General features: G+C 39.6%; 2 protein-coding genes across 4 annotated transcripts; one reads left to right on the forward strand and one right to left on the reverse strand.

Annotated features, from left to right (window-relative positions):
- Positions 1-358: 358 nt before the first annotated feature.
- On the forward strand, positions 359-7414 carry LOC129374253 (serine/threonine-protein phosphatase with EF-hands 2-like). Of its 2 annotated transcripts, XM_055052571.1 has the most exons (19): positions 359-667; positions 923-992; positions 1093-1110; positions 1222-1230; positions 1450-1577; positions 2248-2302; positions 2428-2603; positions 2732-2846; positions 2937-2983; positions 3050-3216; positions 3444-3480; positions 3570-3719; positions 3812-4150; positions 4681-4866; positions 4973-5115; positions 5640-5746; positions 5829-5992; positions 6083-6170; positions 6941-7414. In XM_055052571.1, exons 2-19 carry the CDS (start codon positions 941-943, stop codon positions 7123-7125), a joined length of 2166 nt encoding a protein of 721 aa, XP_054908546.1. In that variant the 5' UTR covers positions 359-667; positions 923-940; the 3' UTR covers positions 7126-7414. The 2 variants fall into 2 exon arrangements, with proteins under 2 accessions (XP_054908546.1, XP_054908547.1); XM_055052572.1 differs by lacking the exons at positions 1093-1110; positions 1222-1230 and having other exon boundaries at positions 360-667.
- Positions 7415-8610: 1196 nt separating this feature from the next.
- nup54 (nucleoporin 54) lies at positions 8611-15254 on the reverse strand. 2 transcript variants are annotated; one of them, XM_055052573.1, is made up of 15 exons: positions 15175-15254; positions 14685-14789; positions 14079-14159; positions 13745-13909; positions 13301-13384; positions 12571-12726; positions 12118-12344; positions 11677-11864; positions 11390-11586; positions 11246-11300; positions 11055-11148; positions 10315-10422; positions 9910-10029; positions 9041-9151; positions 8611-8865 (listed from the first exon to the last, which is right to left on the reverse strand). In XM_055052573.1, the coding sequence occupies exons 1-15, from the start codon at positions 15215-15217 to the stop codon at positions 8737-8739; spliced, it is 1863 nt and encodes a 620-aa protein (XP_054908548.1). In that variant the 5' UTR covers positions 15218-15254; the 3' UTR covers positions 8611-8736. The 2 variants fall into 2 exon arrangements, with proteins under 2 accessions (XP_054908548.1, XP_054908549.1); XM_055052574.1 differs by lacking the exon at positions 13745-13909.
- Between the last annotated feature and the right edge of the window lie 56 nt (positions 15255-15310).

The following is a 15310-nucleotide window of genomic DNA, read 5'->3' on the forward strand; positions in this document are numbered from 1 at the left end:
TTCGTCGGTGCATTGCAATAAAGCTTGAGGTGCAAAAAAAATCAGGGGAGTGTGGGAGTTTTATAATGAAAAAGAAAACAACAACAACAAAAAAAAGGGTATTTGTATGAACTTTACACTTCAAGACACATTTAAATAATTTAATAATAAAAAGCTTTTTTTTCCATTGAAACACATACAGATGTTATTTTTTTTATTATATTTATATTCTTTTTATTTACATATCAGACAAGTCAGGGATCAGTGCCCAGATTTGTCCAGTGAGTCACAAAAATAACTCGGCCTTACATGAGATGCTTTTGAAGAGCTTGCTGCCCTTTAACAGAGCCCTCGTGTGTTTATTCAGGGTGGATGTGAGCTGTAGTAAAGTTTAATCCTAATCCATCTGCATTTCGTTTTGAGTGAGTGATTACAGTAGCCTGTTCGAGACACCTGGCTCTGAAATGCCCCGGGGCTTTTGCATGGACGTGTAGCAGAGAAGAGTTACAATATCACAGACACCAAACCTGCAGAGGAAGCGAACAATGAGATAACATATTTTAATCAAACATTTTTTTCTTTTTTTTTATCACTGTGTCGTTGCAGCAAAGGAGTTTTTAAACAAAATGGACATATCTACAAGCAGGGGAAGTCAGGGGAGGTGATGAAAAACGGGTGACTCCTATAGGTGAGTTTTTTTTTTTTTTTTTTAAGTCATATAGGCAATTTTAAGCAAAAACTGAGAAACAGTATGTCCATTGAATGCATTGAGATAATAATTTTATCTTTGGTCCTTACATTGTTTAGAGATTTCATTCAGCATCTGTTTAATGAGTTGGAAATGGTAGAGGAGTGTGCTACTTTGTGTGTAGATAATTTTTTGCTGAATAGTTGAGGTTGCAAAACCCAAGGTCACATATCTCAGACTTGATTTTTCTGACAGGGAAAGCAGCGAAGGATCATGGGATGCAGTATGGGAAAATCCAGAATCCAGGCGAACAAATGTGACAGAGGTGCAACGTTTTTTTCTTTAAACTCTTAATTTAGCACAACTTTAAACAAGTCCTCCCTTTCATTTCTGAACCTCAATAATTTTGTTTTGGTCATTTTCAGTGAGCATTTCTGTTCCAGGTAATTTTATCTACCATCGTCAAAACCTTAATTATTAAAATCTGCACTCGGATTTCTCATTTTGTGTTTAATTGTTGTAATCTTAATCCAAATTTCATGCACTCGGAACAGCTGCCACCGGTAGGTCATTTTCTTTCCAGAATGATATTTACTTTTAATTATAACTCCACGTCAAAGTGTTCCTAAAACTCAGAAAGAAAACACTTGGAGGTGTGTCATTACGTTTCAGAAACTTTCTTCTGAAGCCTAACAGCTTAGATATCCCAAACAACTAGTTGAGTTTCAGTGAAACAATGCCACTTAGACACGTTCCTGATGTTTCCTTTTGCTGTTTCTCAGCAATTAGAGCAGCTTTGCTGATCCAGCGCTGGTATCGACAGTATGTTGCCAGGCTGGAAATGAGACGCAGGTGCACGTGGAACATCTTCCAATCTATTGAATATGCAGGCGAGCAAGATCAAATAAAGGTGAGGTCAAAATTTTGGCACAGAAAACATTGGCCCCCAATGTGTGAGTAAAAGTATTTATAAAGCACCTTGCAAAAGAATAAACCTCGTAAACCTGGTCAAGGTGCAACCACAAGTTGAACGTATGTTATCAAAATTTTATGTCATGGAAAAACACAAAGTGGAGTTTAATGGTGTAGCCGTAATCTGTGACCCGTTCAATCCATTCCTCAGAAAATGGAAGGGGAATGTCACAACCACAAACCAATAAAAATATGGCTTCCCTACGAAGCTAACAGGTTGAGGAAGGAGAGCATTAATTGGAGAAGTAGCCAAAATGCCCATAGTTACTCTGGAGAGGGTGCAGTGATCCACAGACCTAGACTGGAGAATCTGGTGGGATAGTTAGGCTCAACCTTCATAAAAAAAATTATAATTTTGAGATGTCAGTTGTAAGAACTCAAGCACTCTTTGGGGCCCCCTGCTGGTTCGGAGAACCCAAGCAGCAGCTTACTTAAAGTTCTGTTTTGGGTCAGCTAAGAATGCAACATGTGTTCTGTTAACAAGTTCATGCTCTTTGTACAATCTACCTGCACATTACAATCAGCGAGTTTAAGTTTAGAGCTATCCTCAAGTAAATAAAATCTAAACTTTGGCATTTTCTTCATTAAAACTGTGGCTCCTCTCGCAGTTGTACCATTTCTTTGGCTTCTTGATGGACCATTTCACCCCAGTCAGCAGTGAAAGTAAGACACTGTAAACACTTTAACCCTATATCTTTTATTTATCAACAATCTGCTCCTTATTCCAAGATTTTGACTCACTTTCATATTGATCCACTTCCTTTGTACCTCCTTTGTGTTTAATGAAGGAAACCTAATATCTCACATCTTTCGTGAGAATGAGGTCTGCCATGATGCAGACTGGGAAAGATATTTCTGCTACAAAGACATAGAGGTGCCGGACAGCTACTGCGGCCCCCACTTGACTTTCCCCATGACGTTCTGTGGGGTGTCCAAGCTAATGGAGGCTTTCAAGGTGAAACAAGTAGGTGCTCTGGTTCATAAAGATCTAAGATAGTAGATTGAAAAAAAAAAAGCCAAATGAGAAAAGAAGATAAAAGTAGGCGTTTCTAGGTTTTTTCGTATGATTTATACATGTTTTTCTCCCTGTAGCAACTCCACGCTCGCTATGTTCTGCAGATTCTTGGAGAAACTTGGAGACTTCTAAGAATCCTTCCGAACATCAATCATGTATCGGTCTGCCACACCAAGGAGATTACAATATGTGGTACACTGAAGCTGCTCTTTCTAGGTTCTTCCACTAACATTTTATTTTGCTGTTTACTACAAATGTTTATTTGTGTGTGTTTGTTCTTAGGAGATTTGCATGGGCAGCTTGAAGATCTGCTTTTGATATTCTATAAGGTATAAAAATATATGTAAAAATGTATCTTCAGTCAGAATGTCCTTCTTAATTTTATTTTTTATCAGAATGGTTTACCCTCATGTGAGAAACCTTACATCTTCAATGGAGACTTTGTGGATCGTGGCAAGAATTCTTTAGAGATTCTGCTCATCCTGTTTGGGTTCCTGCTTGTTTACCCCAATGAAGTGCATCTGAACAGAGGGAACCATGAAGATCACATTGTTAACTTGAGGTGAAAATCTTCACTTTACCTTCACACTCCCAATACCTTCATGGTGCTTAAACTTACAACATTTTGTCAAGTTACAACCATAAACATCAATATATTTTTACATTGCAGACATTTGTGAAGTAGAAGAAACATAATCCAGAATTTTATATAAAATACATTGCATATATAATTTGCACTAGACTAGTGTTCGTAATCCTTGTGTGGTTTTATCAATGTGTTCTCTTCAGGTACGGTTTTACCAAGGAGGTCTTGGGAAAATACAGAGTGAGTCTGCAAATTTATGCAACTAATAGCATCATGATGAAACCATGGATTTTAGAGCAGATTATCCCGTACGCTGAATTGTCTGTCAGGTACATGGCAAGAAGATCCTAAAGCTGCTCCAAAAGATCTTCAGCTGGCTTCCCCTGGCTACAGTGATCAACCATAAGGTCCTGGTTGTCCATGGAGGAATCTCTGACTCAACAGACCTCGACATGGTTGCCAGGATAGACAGACACAGAGTGAGAGAAGCTTCCATTAGATTAGAGGATTAGAGTGTTTTGTACAATACAAACCCAGGAAAGCTAAAAGTGTTGAACCTTTCACTGCGCAGTATGTGTCGGTTCTACGGCCTCCTAAAGTGATCCGCCCCACTCCCAACGGCAACAAAGCAAAGAGCGAAGACGCGTCTGGACCAGCGGAAGGCCGCCGCCGGGTGCGCTCCCTGACCAACACCTCGGCCCCGGGTCAGAGGAGCAACATCCCGCGTCGCTCCCTCCACAACGTGCCCACCAGCGGCGCCCAGCTGAACTGCTCGGTGGAGGACGAGCTGAAGAAGAGGCGCAGGCTGGCTGGGTTCGATCAGACCTACAGAGAAGTGAAGACGCTGGACTCTGACTCAGACCCGGAGTTTGGAGAACCCACAGAAACCCACGGGCATGAGTGGAAACAAGTAAGACTGCAAACATGTACAGCAATTCTCTTCTAACAAGTGAAAGGTCAATGGATCAGTTTTTGTTTTTGTAACATAACGCTTTAGTTTAGTACCATAGTAGAGGGTAGTGTGTATTTAACCTCTCATTAACTGAAATGTTTTAACATTTAAGTAGTTTGTATTTTTTAACATTTACTCATTGTGAATAATTTTGACTTCTTTTTGCCCATTTTGCCCTGACATTGTGATACAGGGAGCCTGTTCTTATTTTCCGTGCAGTGGACTGGCTTCAAATTATTTTCAGACCTCTTTAATGTTTTACAATCTGAAGGCCCCATGACTCCTGTATGGTCTTCTTTCTGACTTCAACACTCTGGCATGCACCAGACTAAATGTTACTTCAAAATTCTGAGTGATGATGTTTTCATTTTTCTTGTGCCATTTTTAAAAAAAATGATTTCAAGAGACCCATTTGTCCATTAATCTGTGTCCTATTTTTTCAGTGTTATCCGATGTGTTTTTATCTAACAAGTGATGTATGCACTCAGATAGTGGACCTTCTATGGAGCGATCCGATGCCTCAAAATGGCTGCATTTCCAACGAGGTGCGAGGTGGAGGCTGCTACTGGGGGCCGGACGTGACTGAGGAGGTGCTGGGAAAACACAACCTTCAGCTTCTCATCCGCTCCCACGAGTGCAAACAGGACGGCTACGAGTTCTTCCACAATCGCAGGGTAAGCACAGAAAGAAACACGGCAAATAATAATAATAAAAAAAGCAAAGACTCAAGTTCTGGAGGAAAAAAACAAGACCTGAGTGTTCCCTCTATTGTTACAACAGGTGCTGACCATATTTTCAGCCTCTAATTATTATGAGGTGGGCAGCAACAGAGGAGCCTACATCAGAATGGGTCACGACCTGGTCCCTCACTTCATTCAGTACCAAGCAAGCAGGACATGCAGGGAGCTGACCCTGAGACAGAGGTGAACAGCTTTAGCAAATAATTTGACTAGAGAACACCATTGAGGCTCAATGGACTTATTAAGCAGCACAAAATCTATTTATTTTGTCACTGAATGAGAGAAACGGATTATTTTATACTTTTGGCATAGTGAAAAATGGTTCTGCTTTCTATTCTGTTGTCTAACTTTAAAAATAAGTTTCTGATGAAGTAAAAGCGCTTCTTACTACTAATAGCAAGAATTCTTGCAATTATGTATATTATTTGATACTATATTATTAAATAAAATCAGAATATCAGATTAAGTTCGACAACCCTCTTGCCATCAAATTATCCATGGATTTGAGTTGTAACTACTATCTTTTTTTAAATAGCTAAGAATTTATTGGGTCTAAGCAGGTGGTAATATGTTAAAACAACAAAATCAAAGTTATTTTAAAATACACAATTATTTTGTGTTGGAATTTCAATTTCATGCTTAGTATCAAGGATTCTTTTCATTATTTAAGTCATTTGAGTTTTACTAAACTGGTGTTTTTCCGCCAGTGTGGGCTGGACAGAGAGATCCGCCCTGCGAGCGCTCAGGCAGCAACTGTTTGTGCACAAGTCGGATCTCATCGGTGCCTTCCAGGAGTTTGACCCAAACAACACCGGTACAGTAGCAGCAGAACCACTGATCTTCATACCAGTTAATGTGACAGCGCCCCCCCTGAAAAGTATCTCTATTTATTTCAGGGGTGATTTCTCTACGCCACTGGGCGACAGCGACAGAGAGAGTGCTGAAGCTGGGTTTGCCTTGGAGGGTGCTGCGGCCGCAGCTCATCAACAGAGCCCCGCACGGCATGGTGGACTACCAGCAGTGGATACGAGAGCTCTCCATCACTGAGCCCAAAACAGAGGTGTCTTCTTCAAAAACATCTTCCACTCGCTGCTCACTTGGTTCTCACGATTACTTGAAACACGAGAAAGTAACTTCAAACTCCTGGCAGGTGTCAGATACCAGCATCATGGAGACGATGTACAAAAACCACTCCAACCTGGAGACCATCTTCCGCATCATCGACACAGATCACTCAGGTGAGCAAGACGCAGCGGATGTATTTTTCATCTGTGGAGGGCCAAAGAAATGCTAAAATGTCAGAATGAGTAATTATATTCTTACTTTGATCCTTCAGTTAAATTTAAAGAAATAATTAAGTCTATGAAATAAACAAAATAGATCTGCAACCAATCATTTACTGATCACTAAATAAAAATTTAAAGGTCGTTGATATCATATTGAACCAGTTTTTTGTCCTGGTTTCTGTGGTGCGTTGCCACTATCAACTTATGTAGAAGTAGCCATGACTTTTGAATTATTACTGAAATTGTTTAACTGACCATACAAAAACCGACACCACCGCCTGAAAAAGTATACCCAAACTAAGTCAAATTCAATTCAAAATCACCAAAATATTAACCAGATTTGGAAATAAAAATGCATAATTTTCTTCACTAGATTTTTTTAAAGTTCATGTTGAATGAACCGTGCTGTAGTTTGCAATTATGAATAAAAATTATGCATTTTTATTTCAACATATTTTCCAACCTTCCAAAACAATTACCATTTATTTGTGATATATTTGAATTCTTCCTGCAGAGCAAGAACCAAAGTTCTTAAAGACTGAAATAGTTGTGCTTACTTAAATCCTTACCAATAGATTCTTTGAAAGAACTTTCAGACACAGGATTTTAAACGAATCTACTTCCATCTGTTACACTGATACATATCGTTGTATAAATCGGTGATTTATACACTAACCCGATCAAAGCAATGGTTAAAGTGTGCAGTTCTCCCGTTCTTATAGGTTTAATCTCTTTCGAGGAGTTTCGTCAGACTTGGAAGCTCCTGAGCTCTCATCTTAAAGTGGAAATCAGTGATAAGGCCATCACTGACCTGGCCCAGAGCATGGACTTCAACAAGGACGGCAGCATCGATATCAATGAGTTCATGGAGGCCTTTCGCCTGGTTGACCTCTCCACACACGCCTGATGGAGAGAAGTTGGAGTGATAGGTTAGTTTTTTGGTTTTTTTTGAAAACCACCAGTGTGAAGATCAGGCCAAACGTCCTGTCAACCTTAGTTGTTTTTAAATGTGCTGCGTAAATAAAATGGACATTTTAATTACCTTTTTTCTAATAGGTGGGTTATCTGAATGCATTATTATTTCTCCATCTGTATCATGTTCCCTACACACTGTAGTTCTACTGATTTTCTACAATTTTGTACTTAAACACTGCCTTTTTAGTTGATGAAAGAAAATAAAGACATTCTCTGATCAACCATGATATATTAGGTCCCACTATTTGATGCCTAATATAACTTAAAACCTATAGCCATGCCTGCAGTTATTCAAAATCGTTCATTCGATAACACAGAGACCTGTTTCTCTTAGTCACTCTTCAAAATGAGAAGAACAAGACATCATCAATAAGTCAGGAAACGCCGACTTTAGTTGCTCACCTAAAATGATCCTTATACAGTTCAGAAAAACAAAGCGGAAAAGCACTTCTAACTCATTAAACACAGTGGGTGATGCTGTGGGTCTGTTTTCTTCTCCACAAGCCTTGGAAGACCATTTTAGGATAACCTGATAAATATTCATATAAGACATCCAGAACTCTTCCCCTCGAAGACCAGAACTGACTGTCTATTGAACAAACATCCCATTTGTATGCGTCGCTATTGAACATATCAATAGCAACTCATGGAAAAAATAAAAAAAGAGTCACCTTCCTCATGTTTAATTCTCATAGCCTGGAGCTTTTTGTTTGGAAATGTTTTCTAAGGGTTATTTTGTCTGTAGAGGTAGTTGCTACTAATCCGTTTCCTCTAAATTTGTTCTTCTATTTATAAACACCGAAGGCAGTTATGTGTTGCTTCCTCTACACATCTGACATGTTTACATCTCCGTGTGCGCTGGATAACACTACAGACCCTTAGTATGTGGGTGACCCTGTTGCATGAGGGGATGTAATCGGTTTGAAGGAGCCTAATAAGTTCAACTGCCAATCAGCCTTTTCATTCCAGTAGAGGATGCAAATCCAGGACATAAACCTATCAAGTGAAGCCCTGCTTTGATGAGATGTAGGAAAGCACTAATCCAAAAAGGTAAACAAGAAATGAACCAATTACAATAACGACGCAAATCTATAAATGCAAACACACGAGTAAAGAACGCAGCCTAGAAATGTCTCCACCACAAAACAAAAAGCTTCTACTGCACCAATGTATAAAAGGAGATACAGTTGTTTAAATTCAAAGATTTAATATTCTACTAGCATAAAAAAAAAGAAATACAAATATGTATTTACAGTTTTGAATCATGCTGTGTACTCCTACAGCTAACTTGCCAGACGCGTTCCATAATCTGATTTAACATGAGGGAAGCCTGCTTTTATTAGACACTGTTGAGTCTTCTTTAAGCTGTTTAAATCTGCCCAGACGGCAGAGAATGACCACTCATTCAAACACTCAATTATCACACCTGCAAAAAAAATGAGATTTTAATATCCTTCTTGTGATGAAGGTTGATCTGGGTGAGAAGTGTCCCTTTTCAGACTGATAGAGGGTCTGAACACACGTTGAGGTTGGATGGGCGTCCTCAGCTCAGGATGCCCCCTCTGATGTGGCCGCCGTCGCTTAGTCCATGTTCTATGAGTTTGATGTCCTCCAAGTCATCTTTAATGACGCTGATCAGGTGACTTAAACCTTCTTGTTGCTGCTTTAAGTGCTGGAAGTGTGAGGCAAGATAAGAGTGTTTCAGTCACAAAAAAAACAAACACCTCATCTAGCATTAACTCATATTATGCAGTCGGTGTAAAACAGGCAAAAATATTTCAGATTAATTCTTATCAATCTGATAAGTAAAAGCCTTAGATTTACAAACGGGCAAAAAGATATCCTACTTGTTTGATTTCTCGGAGGAGATCTGCGTCGACGTTGTACCGCTCTTCTGATCTCACGGCTCCAAAGTGGTTCTGCATTCGAATTTGAGACATCAGCTCATTCAATCGACCCTGGATAGGATTAAAACCAAACACAAATTACACATGGAATAAAAAACGTGTCTAAATTACAACAGGAGTTTGATCCCTGAGTAAGAAAGACTGATACACTACTTTAGATTGACTGTTGTAAGGCTAGAACAAACATTACTCTGTTGATTATTCAGATAATGAATCAGATAAAAAAAACTTAGCATTCTGTTTCAGATTTTCACTTAAGATTTTATACAATATTAAAAATGCATGAAAGAGATACAAATAAGTAATCTAATTCTTTTTTATTAAATACAAAAACATAGCTAGTTGTCCAAAGTGCAACAAGAAAGCATTCTTTTAGTGAACATTTGATCATTAGCATAAACCAATTAATAATTAGAAGCAAACTGTGCATCATAGGACAATATGGATTTTACAGGATTTGAACCAGGAGAAGTTAAATCTATGACAATTTCAGAGTTCTGGGTAGAACATACTTACATTTTTTTATTTTAAATGGAAAATGTATATATTTTTGTAGTTTTGGTGTAATTACTATTCTGACAGTGTCGTTCTTTCAGCAAATGGCTTTTTCTTGCTTCAATTAATGATTCATCAATCAATAAATTAGTTGACCAAAATTGATTAATTACAATTAATTGTTTCAGACCAACACCAACATATTAAATTTGTAAAACCTACAAATGTGATAATATCCAAGTGACATTATAAGTCCACTTAAAATGAAACTGTTAAATAAATAAAAAGCTTCTTATTGGACAGGACACACTTGCCTTGAACTGTGTGGGTGCATTGAGTTCTGACTGAATGGTGTCCAGCTGCACCCTCAGATGCTCCTCATCCACTTGGATAGCGTAGCCGCTTTTTCTCTGAATCTCCTGCTTTATTAGTACCTTCCAGGAAAAATATGCCAGTTATTGAAGATGAATTTATGGAGCCGGGAGAGAAGCGGACGGCGCCAGGACATTCCAAGTTGATATAATTTACACATGCTGCTCGATGCGGTTTTGCTATTTGTGGGAGAAAGAAGGGATCTGAAATCTACTGGAGAGCATATGGGTCAGTGAAGCGGGGTGGAGGCTACTTAAGAGTTGCATCTGTGTCATTCACAGTTTTATGTTTTTGTTAATGAGACAAATGAGACGCACATTTTTAGTTAAACTGAATGCAGAAACTACCTGCAGCACCCTGTGAGACAGATCCATCAGCTTCCTCTTGTATTGAGCGATCTTGGCTACAGTTGTTGCCTGGTTCTTCTGCAGCTCACTGATGTCATTGGAGATTATCTGAAAGTGCACAAAGGCGGCAAACAAAGACATCTCATTAAGCATTCTTTTTTTTTTTTACATTTAGACTTTACCACCCCCCTGCATCCATCCCTCATTGTGGCCTTCACCCCTTTCGACTTGTGCAATAACGAGCCATAGACAAACGTTTGTTATGAAAACTCCCTAGATTTGGACATAAAAGTTCAAATTTTCTACTTCCATCTACACAGATGCTTTTTGAATGTTTTTCCGCTTCAAATTAGGTTTCTAAAGTAAAAACCCAAATCTTCTGTAACTAAACCCAACTTTGTAGTCCTTTCCCTTAAGTTGCATCCAAATTAAACCACACTGGAGTTACAAATACAAGGACTCAAGGTTATCCAAGGCTTTCATTTGAAGTCTTCAACAAGGAAACATTTTCTGAAACACTCTTCCTCCCGCTGATTGCTCTGGTATTTCTAATATTTCATGATGAAAACAAGCAGCTGGCAGTGAGGATTGAATGGACATCTGCGTACCGACCTTGACACCAGAAGTCTGCCTCAGAATTCCTTTTCTGTTAACCAGGTGGCTTTTTGTCCATTTTCTTGCCTTTTCTTCTAAACCTTTGCTAAATGTAGAAACAAAAAGCAAAAGATATTTTCACTTACATCCACTCTGGTCTGGTGTTGCTTGGTCATCTGCTCCTGGATCTGCAATCTGTGGAGCAGCTCCTTGAAACCCACCATGGGTACTGGGATTAACCTGAACATTTATGGAAGGTGGTTCAAAGACAAAACCTAGGATGATTTATGAGCTCTGGATAAAAGCAAGAAAAAAATAAAAAGTCATTCCAACATACTTCTCTGGGTCAGGGTTGTCCACCTTAGCTTGTTCCCAAATGATGGGATCCACACCTGGAGACGGCAAAAAGGAGGTAACGCGGTTAGCTGATTTTGACTACAAAATTACCAACCTGTTGGTAAACATATGTGCACATATTTACCTGCAGGAGCATTTTGCAGCAGCTGCTTCAGCTGTGCTGGGGACAGCTCTGTGCGTGTTACTGACATGAGCACTCCAATCTGGGAGAGCTGAGCCTTGATGTTGGCCTGCTCCAGGAAGGTGAAGAGTGTGGAAGCTGGGATCCTCTTGGAGGTGCCATTGGGGGAACGCTCCACCACATAAATGATCACCTCTGACCTGGAGAACAAATGAAGCAGGAGGTTATTGTTCAGAATGACTTTTTAGTCTTCAGCATTTACAAAACCATGTAAAGTGAGAGAAACTTACTGATCGTTGGGCAGAGCTTTAACACCCTCTACATTGACGCTAATAGTCTGGTTGCTTCCCAGAACCTTGTGCAGTGACTCAACCAGCTGCTGCTGCTGAGCACGAACATCAGGTTCCTTTTTATTCAGAACCAACACCACTAAACCATCTTCGTCCTTGCTTACCGGGACACAGCTGTACCCCACTGCCTGCAAAAAGACCAAAGATTAATAAATAAACCGAGGGCTGCCTCAGTAAGCCTTTTTTATACAATGTTAGACAAAAATGGTCAATGAAATACATAACCACTATTGTATTTTTAAATATTATTTAATTCCCAACTCCAGTTTCTCTTTTACTTTTACTTATCTGAACCTGCAAAACACTTCAATTTAAGATTTTTCCAAACTGCTTATGATTAGTAAGAGTAGAAAATGAGTGAACCAATTATCCCTAGTTTACCTTGAACCTGCAGAAAGGGTTCTCCTGAGTAAAGTCCACTGGTAGGTTGTTGTTAACATAGTAGCCCTTCCCTGTTCCCCAGTAGGCCTGCAACTGGTTCCATTTGGCAAGTATGGAGTCCCGTTCGTCTCCCAGCAGAGTGGGGGCTGAGAGAGCGGTCACTTGCTGATAAAGCTGGGTTGGCTGAGCTTGACCCTGCTGCTGGGCCGGCTGGCCAAACAAGCCTCCTGTAGCAGAAATAGTAAAAAAAGGGGAGTGAAACACAGTCACGCTGAGATTTATGTGCAATCGAGTTAATGAAATGTTAAAAAAAAATAATAATCTAATAAAATAATTTTATCCACATTTCTTAAAAAAAAAACCTAACACTTTGAACAAGCTATGGTTAAGGTGGAGCTATAAATTTCTGCATTTGCTCAGATATTCTCAGAACTTATTTATTTTATTTTTGACCTTGCTGCTGTTGTGTCGGCTGGATATTAAAACCTCCAAAACCAAGGCCAGTTGTTCCTAATCCAGTTCCAAAGCCCGTCGCTCCAGTAGTGGCACCAGTTCCGAGTCCAGATGGGAATCCAAACCCTTTGTTCTGTGTGTTACCAAACAAGCTTCCTGAAATACAATATTAAGAAAATGATCACTTACGAAAAAACCATCTTTAAGGTCGGGAGTGTTTAGAAAATATGTCAGCTTTGCAGGAGGACCACTAGATCAGTCAGGCTTTTGCCCCATGTTCTGGGAGACAAATGGTGACATCTAGTGGCAGGTTAGTTTAATTCATCAGCTTGTAATATTTAATAGAGTCGATGGATGATTGATGATGGACAACATAGTTTTACAGCAAAGTATTCTTGATCATTACAATCACCAAATTTGTAATGCTATATGGTTTTTTTAAGAGGTCATGATGCATTCCAGTTTAACCAGGTTCCCCGGGGCTTTCAGAAAAGAAACAAGCCCACAGCATCACACCACCCAATCATGTCTGAATGAAGTGTGTGTGTAGCCTGAACACTGAAATCAGGTGTGCTGCTCAATGGGATCACTCCATTACTTTTGACTGGCTCTACAGTGACCACTTAATATAAGGCATTGTAGAAACAACTTAAATTTACTGTCCATTGCTATGATTCCAAATTTAAATTTGGAAAATGTAAAGCTGGATGTTTTGAGCTCCGTTACTGACCTGTTGTGTTGGAGGGGGCAAAGTTGAAAGTGGATCCTGGTGCAGCAGCAGTTGTCGTAGTTGTCCCAAAGCCACCAAACGCACCTAAGAAGCAATGGGAATGAGTACAAGTCAGATGAAACAAATGATAAAGTGAGGATGAAAGAAAAGAAAACAAGAAAAAACACAACAGAGAAAACAATCATGGCAAAACTTTCACAATAATTGGAAAAGAATTTGACAAATGATTTTCATAAAAAAGATTTCCACCATAAAATAACATTCCTCATTGGCATCTATGGGCATGGGTGAATAACTCAAAACTTTTCATGCAGATGTTGTGACTTAGAATCACCAAGTGAGATGAGAGAAAAATAAAACATCACTGCACCACACTGAGGTGGAAAAACTAAAAGATGCATGATTGACAGGCACAAAATGAACTGAATCACAAAGATCCTCTACCTGTGCTAGCCAGGCTATTACCAAAATTGAAAACAGAGCCAGTTGTGATTGCTGTACCGAAGCAACCTGCATTGAGGCTGATTGCTGCTGGGTTTGCATTTAAACCAAACCCCCCAAAGCTAAACCCACCAGCTGTGGTGCTTCCAGCTCCAAGCCCCCCAAATCCTGCAGCCAAAGCAGGCAGGCAGCGAAGAGAGAGAGAGTAACACAGAGGAGATAAATAACGCCAGAGCTCAAAATTACTCAATATGATTAACAACCTCTATGTGCTTATGAAGGCGATCTAAAGAAACAATAAACACATTTGATGCTTGAAATAGGACCTTCAGCTCACCTGTGTTGGAAGCACCAAAACTAAATCCCGTGGCTGGTGCAGCTGTAGTCGTGGCTGCGCCAAAAGCAGGAGCCGTCAGAGCTGAGAAAGTGAAATAAGTCGGTGATTAAAATGATACACAAATGTAAATACAAAATAAGACAAAGATTAGTTAACTTGTATATAAAATTGAATACATTTTATTATGTTAAGAGTGTAAGATTGCATGTATTGTATTGGGACTATGTCATAGATAAACCCAGAGTATAATTGTTTCACTGAAAAACCTGAAAAGATTTGTATTTGGCCATTCTACTTCACAATCCAGTAATAGTAACTCACTTCAGAAGTAAGCTATAAAGTCCACCAGTGTGTACTTCTTGTCTCAATATCAAATACAGTTGTTGTGTAAAGGCCTTTATTGAGGAGTGAAGAAAACTTTAAAAACTCCTGTTTGCCACAACATATGTGGTCAACACAAATATGGGCAAAAGGTGAACTATCTGAAAAATATAAATAAGTCCAGGAAGCATGCATATCTCAGTCTTGTCCACACTTTAACCCCAATTAATTATGAGTTTATGCGTGGAGGTCTTTGAAGACAATTCAGGACCTGTGGGGACTTACTGCCAAACCCTGAAGAAGCGGTGGTAGTGGTCGCTGTGGGGTTAAAACCAAACGTCGAAGCCGTGGTTTTGGCCCCAAACTGACCAAATGAAAACCCGGATGTCCCTTCAGACGAACAAACGGAGTTCAGTTACAATTACCTCGGCTTGAAGAGAGAACAAACTCAAGAGAGGCATGGTTAGTACGGAGCAAATGAAGACACGTTCTACACCCTCTCGAGCAGCAACAGAAGTCAATACATGTCTTTACTACAAATTACTATTTTTTTCCAAGCCATATATGTGAAGGCCACAAGAAATATCAAGAAAGTTTATCGTTAGCTTGGTCACCGCACTGCTCGAGACGTCGAGGGTTAGCGGTAAGTTAGCAACGTTCAGCCAATCAGTGACATGAACATGTTCTGAATTAATTTCACTGCAACCCACGTTCGTAACACAAATGTGACATATCCTGAGTTTAACAAAAAACCCTTAGTAAATATTGCTCATACCTGCCCCTGTGTTAGTCGCGGCACCGCCAAAACTGAACGCCATGTTGACGACTGTCACCACAAGCGCTCTTCTTCTCTCTTTTTTTTAATGGCGGCAAACAACTTTTAGGTACATTACCGCCACCTGCCAGATTGG

Source organism: Poeciliopsis prolifica, unplaced genomic scaffold, assembly GCF_027474105.1.
Source record: "Poeciliopsis prolifica strain line A6 unplaced genomic scaffold, Auburn_PproV2 SCAFFOLD035, whole genome shotgun sequence".
Classification (NCBI taxonomy): Eukaryota; Metazoa; Chordata; class Actinopteri; order Cyprinodontiformes; family Poeciliidae; genus Poeciliopsis; species Poeciliopsis prolifica.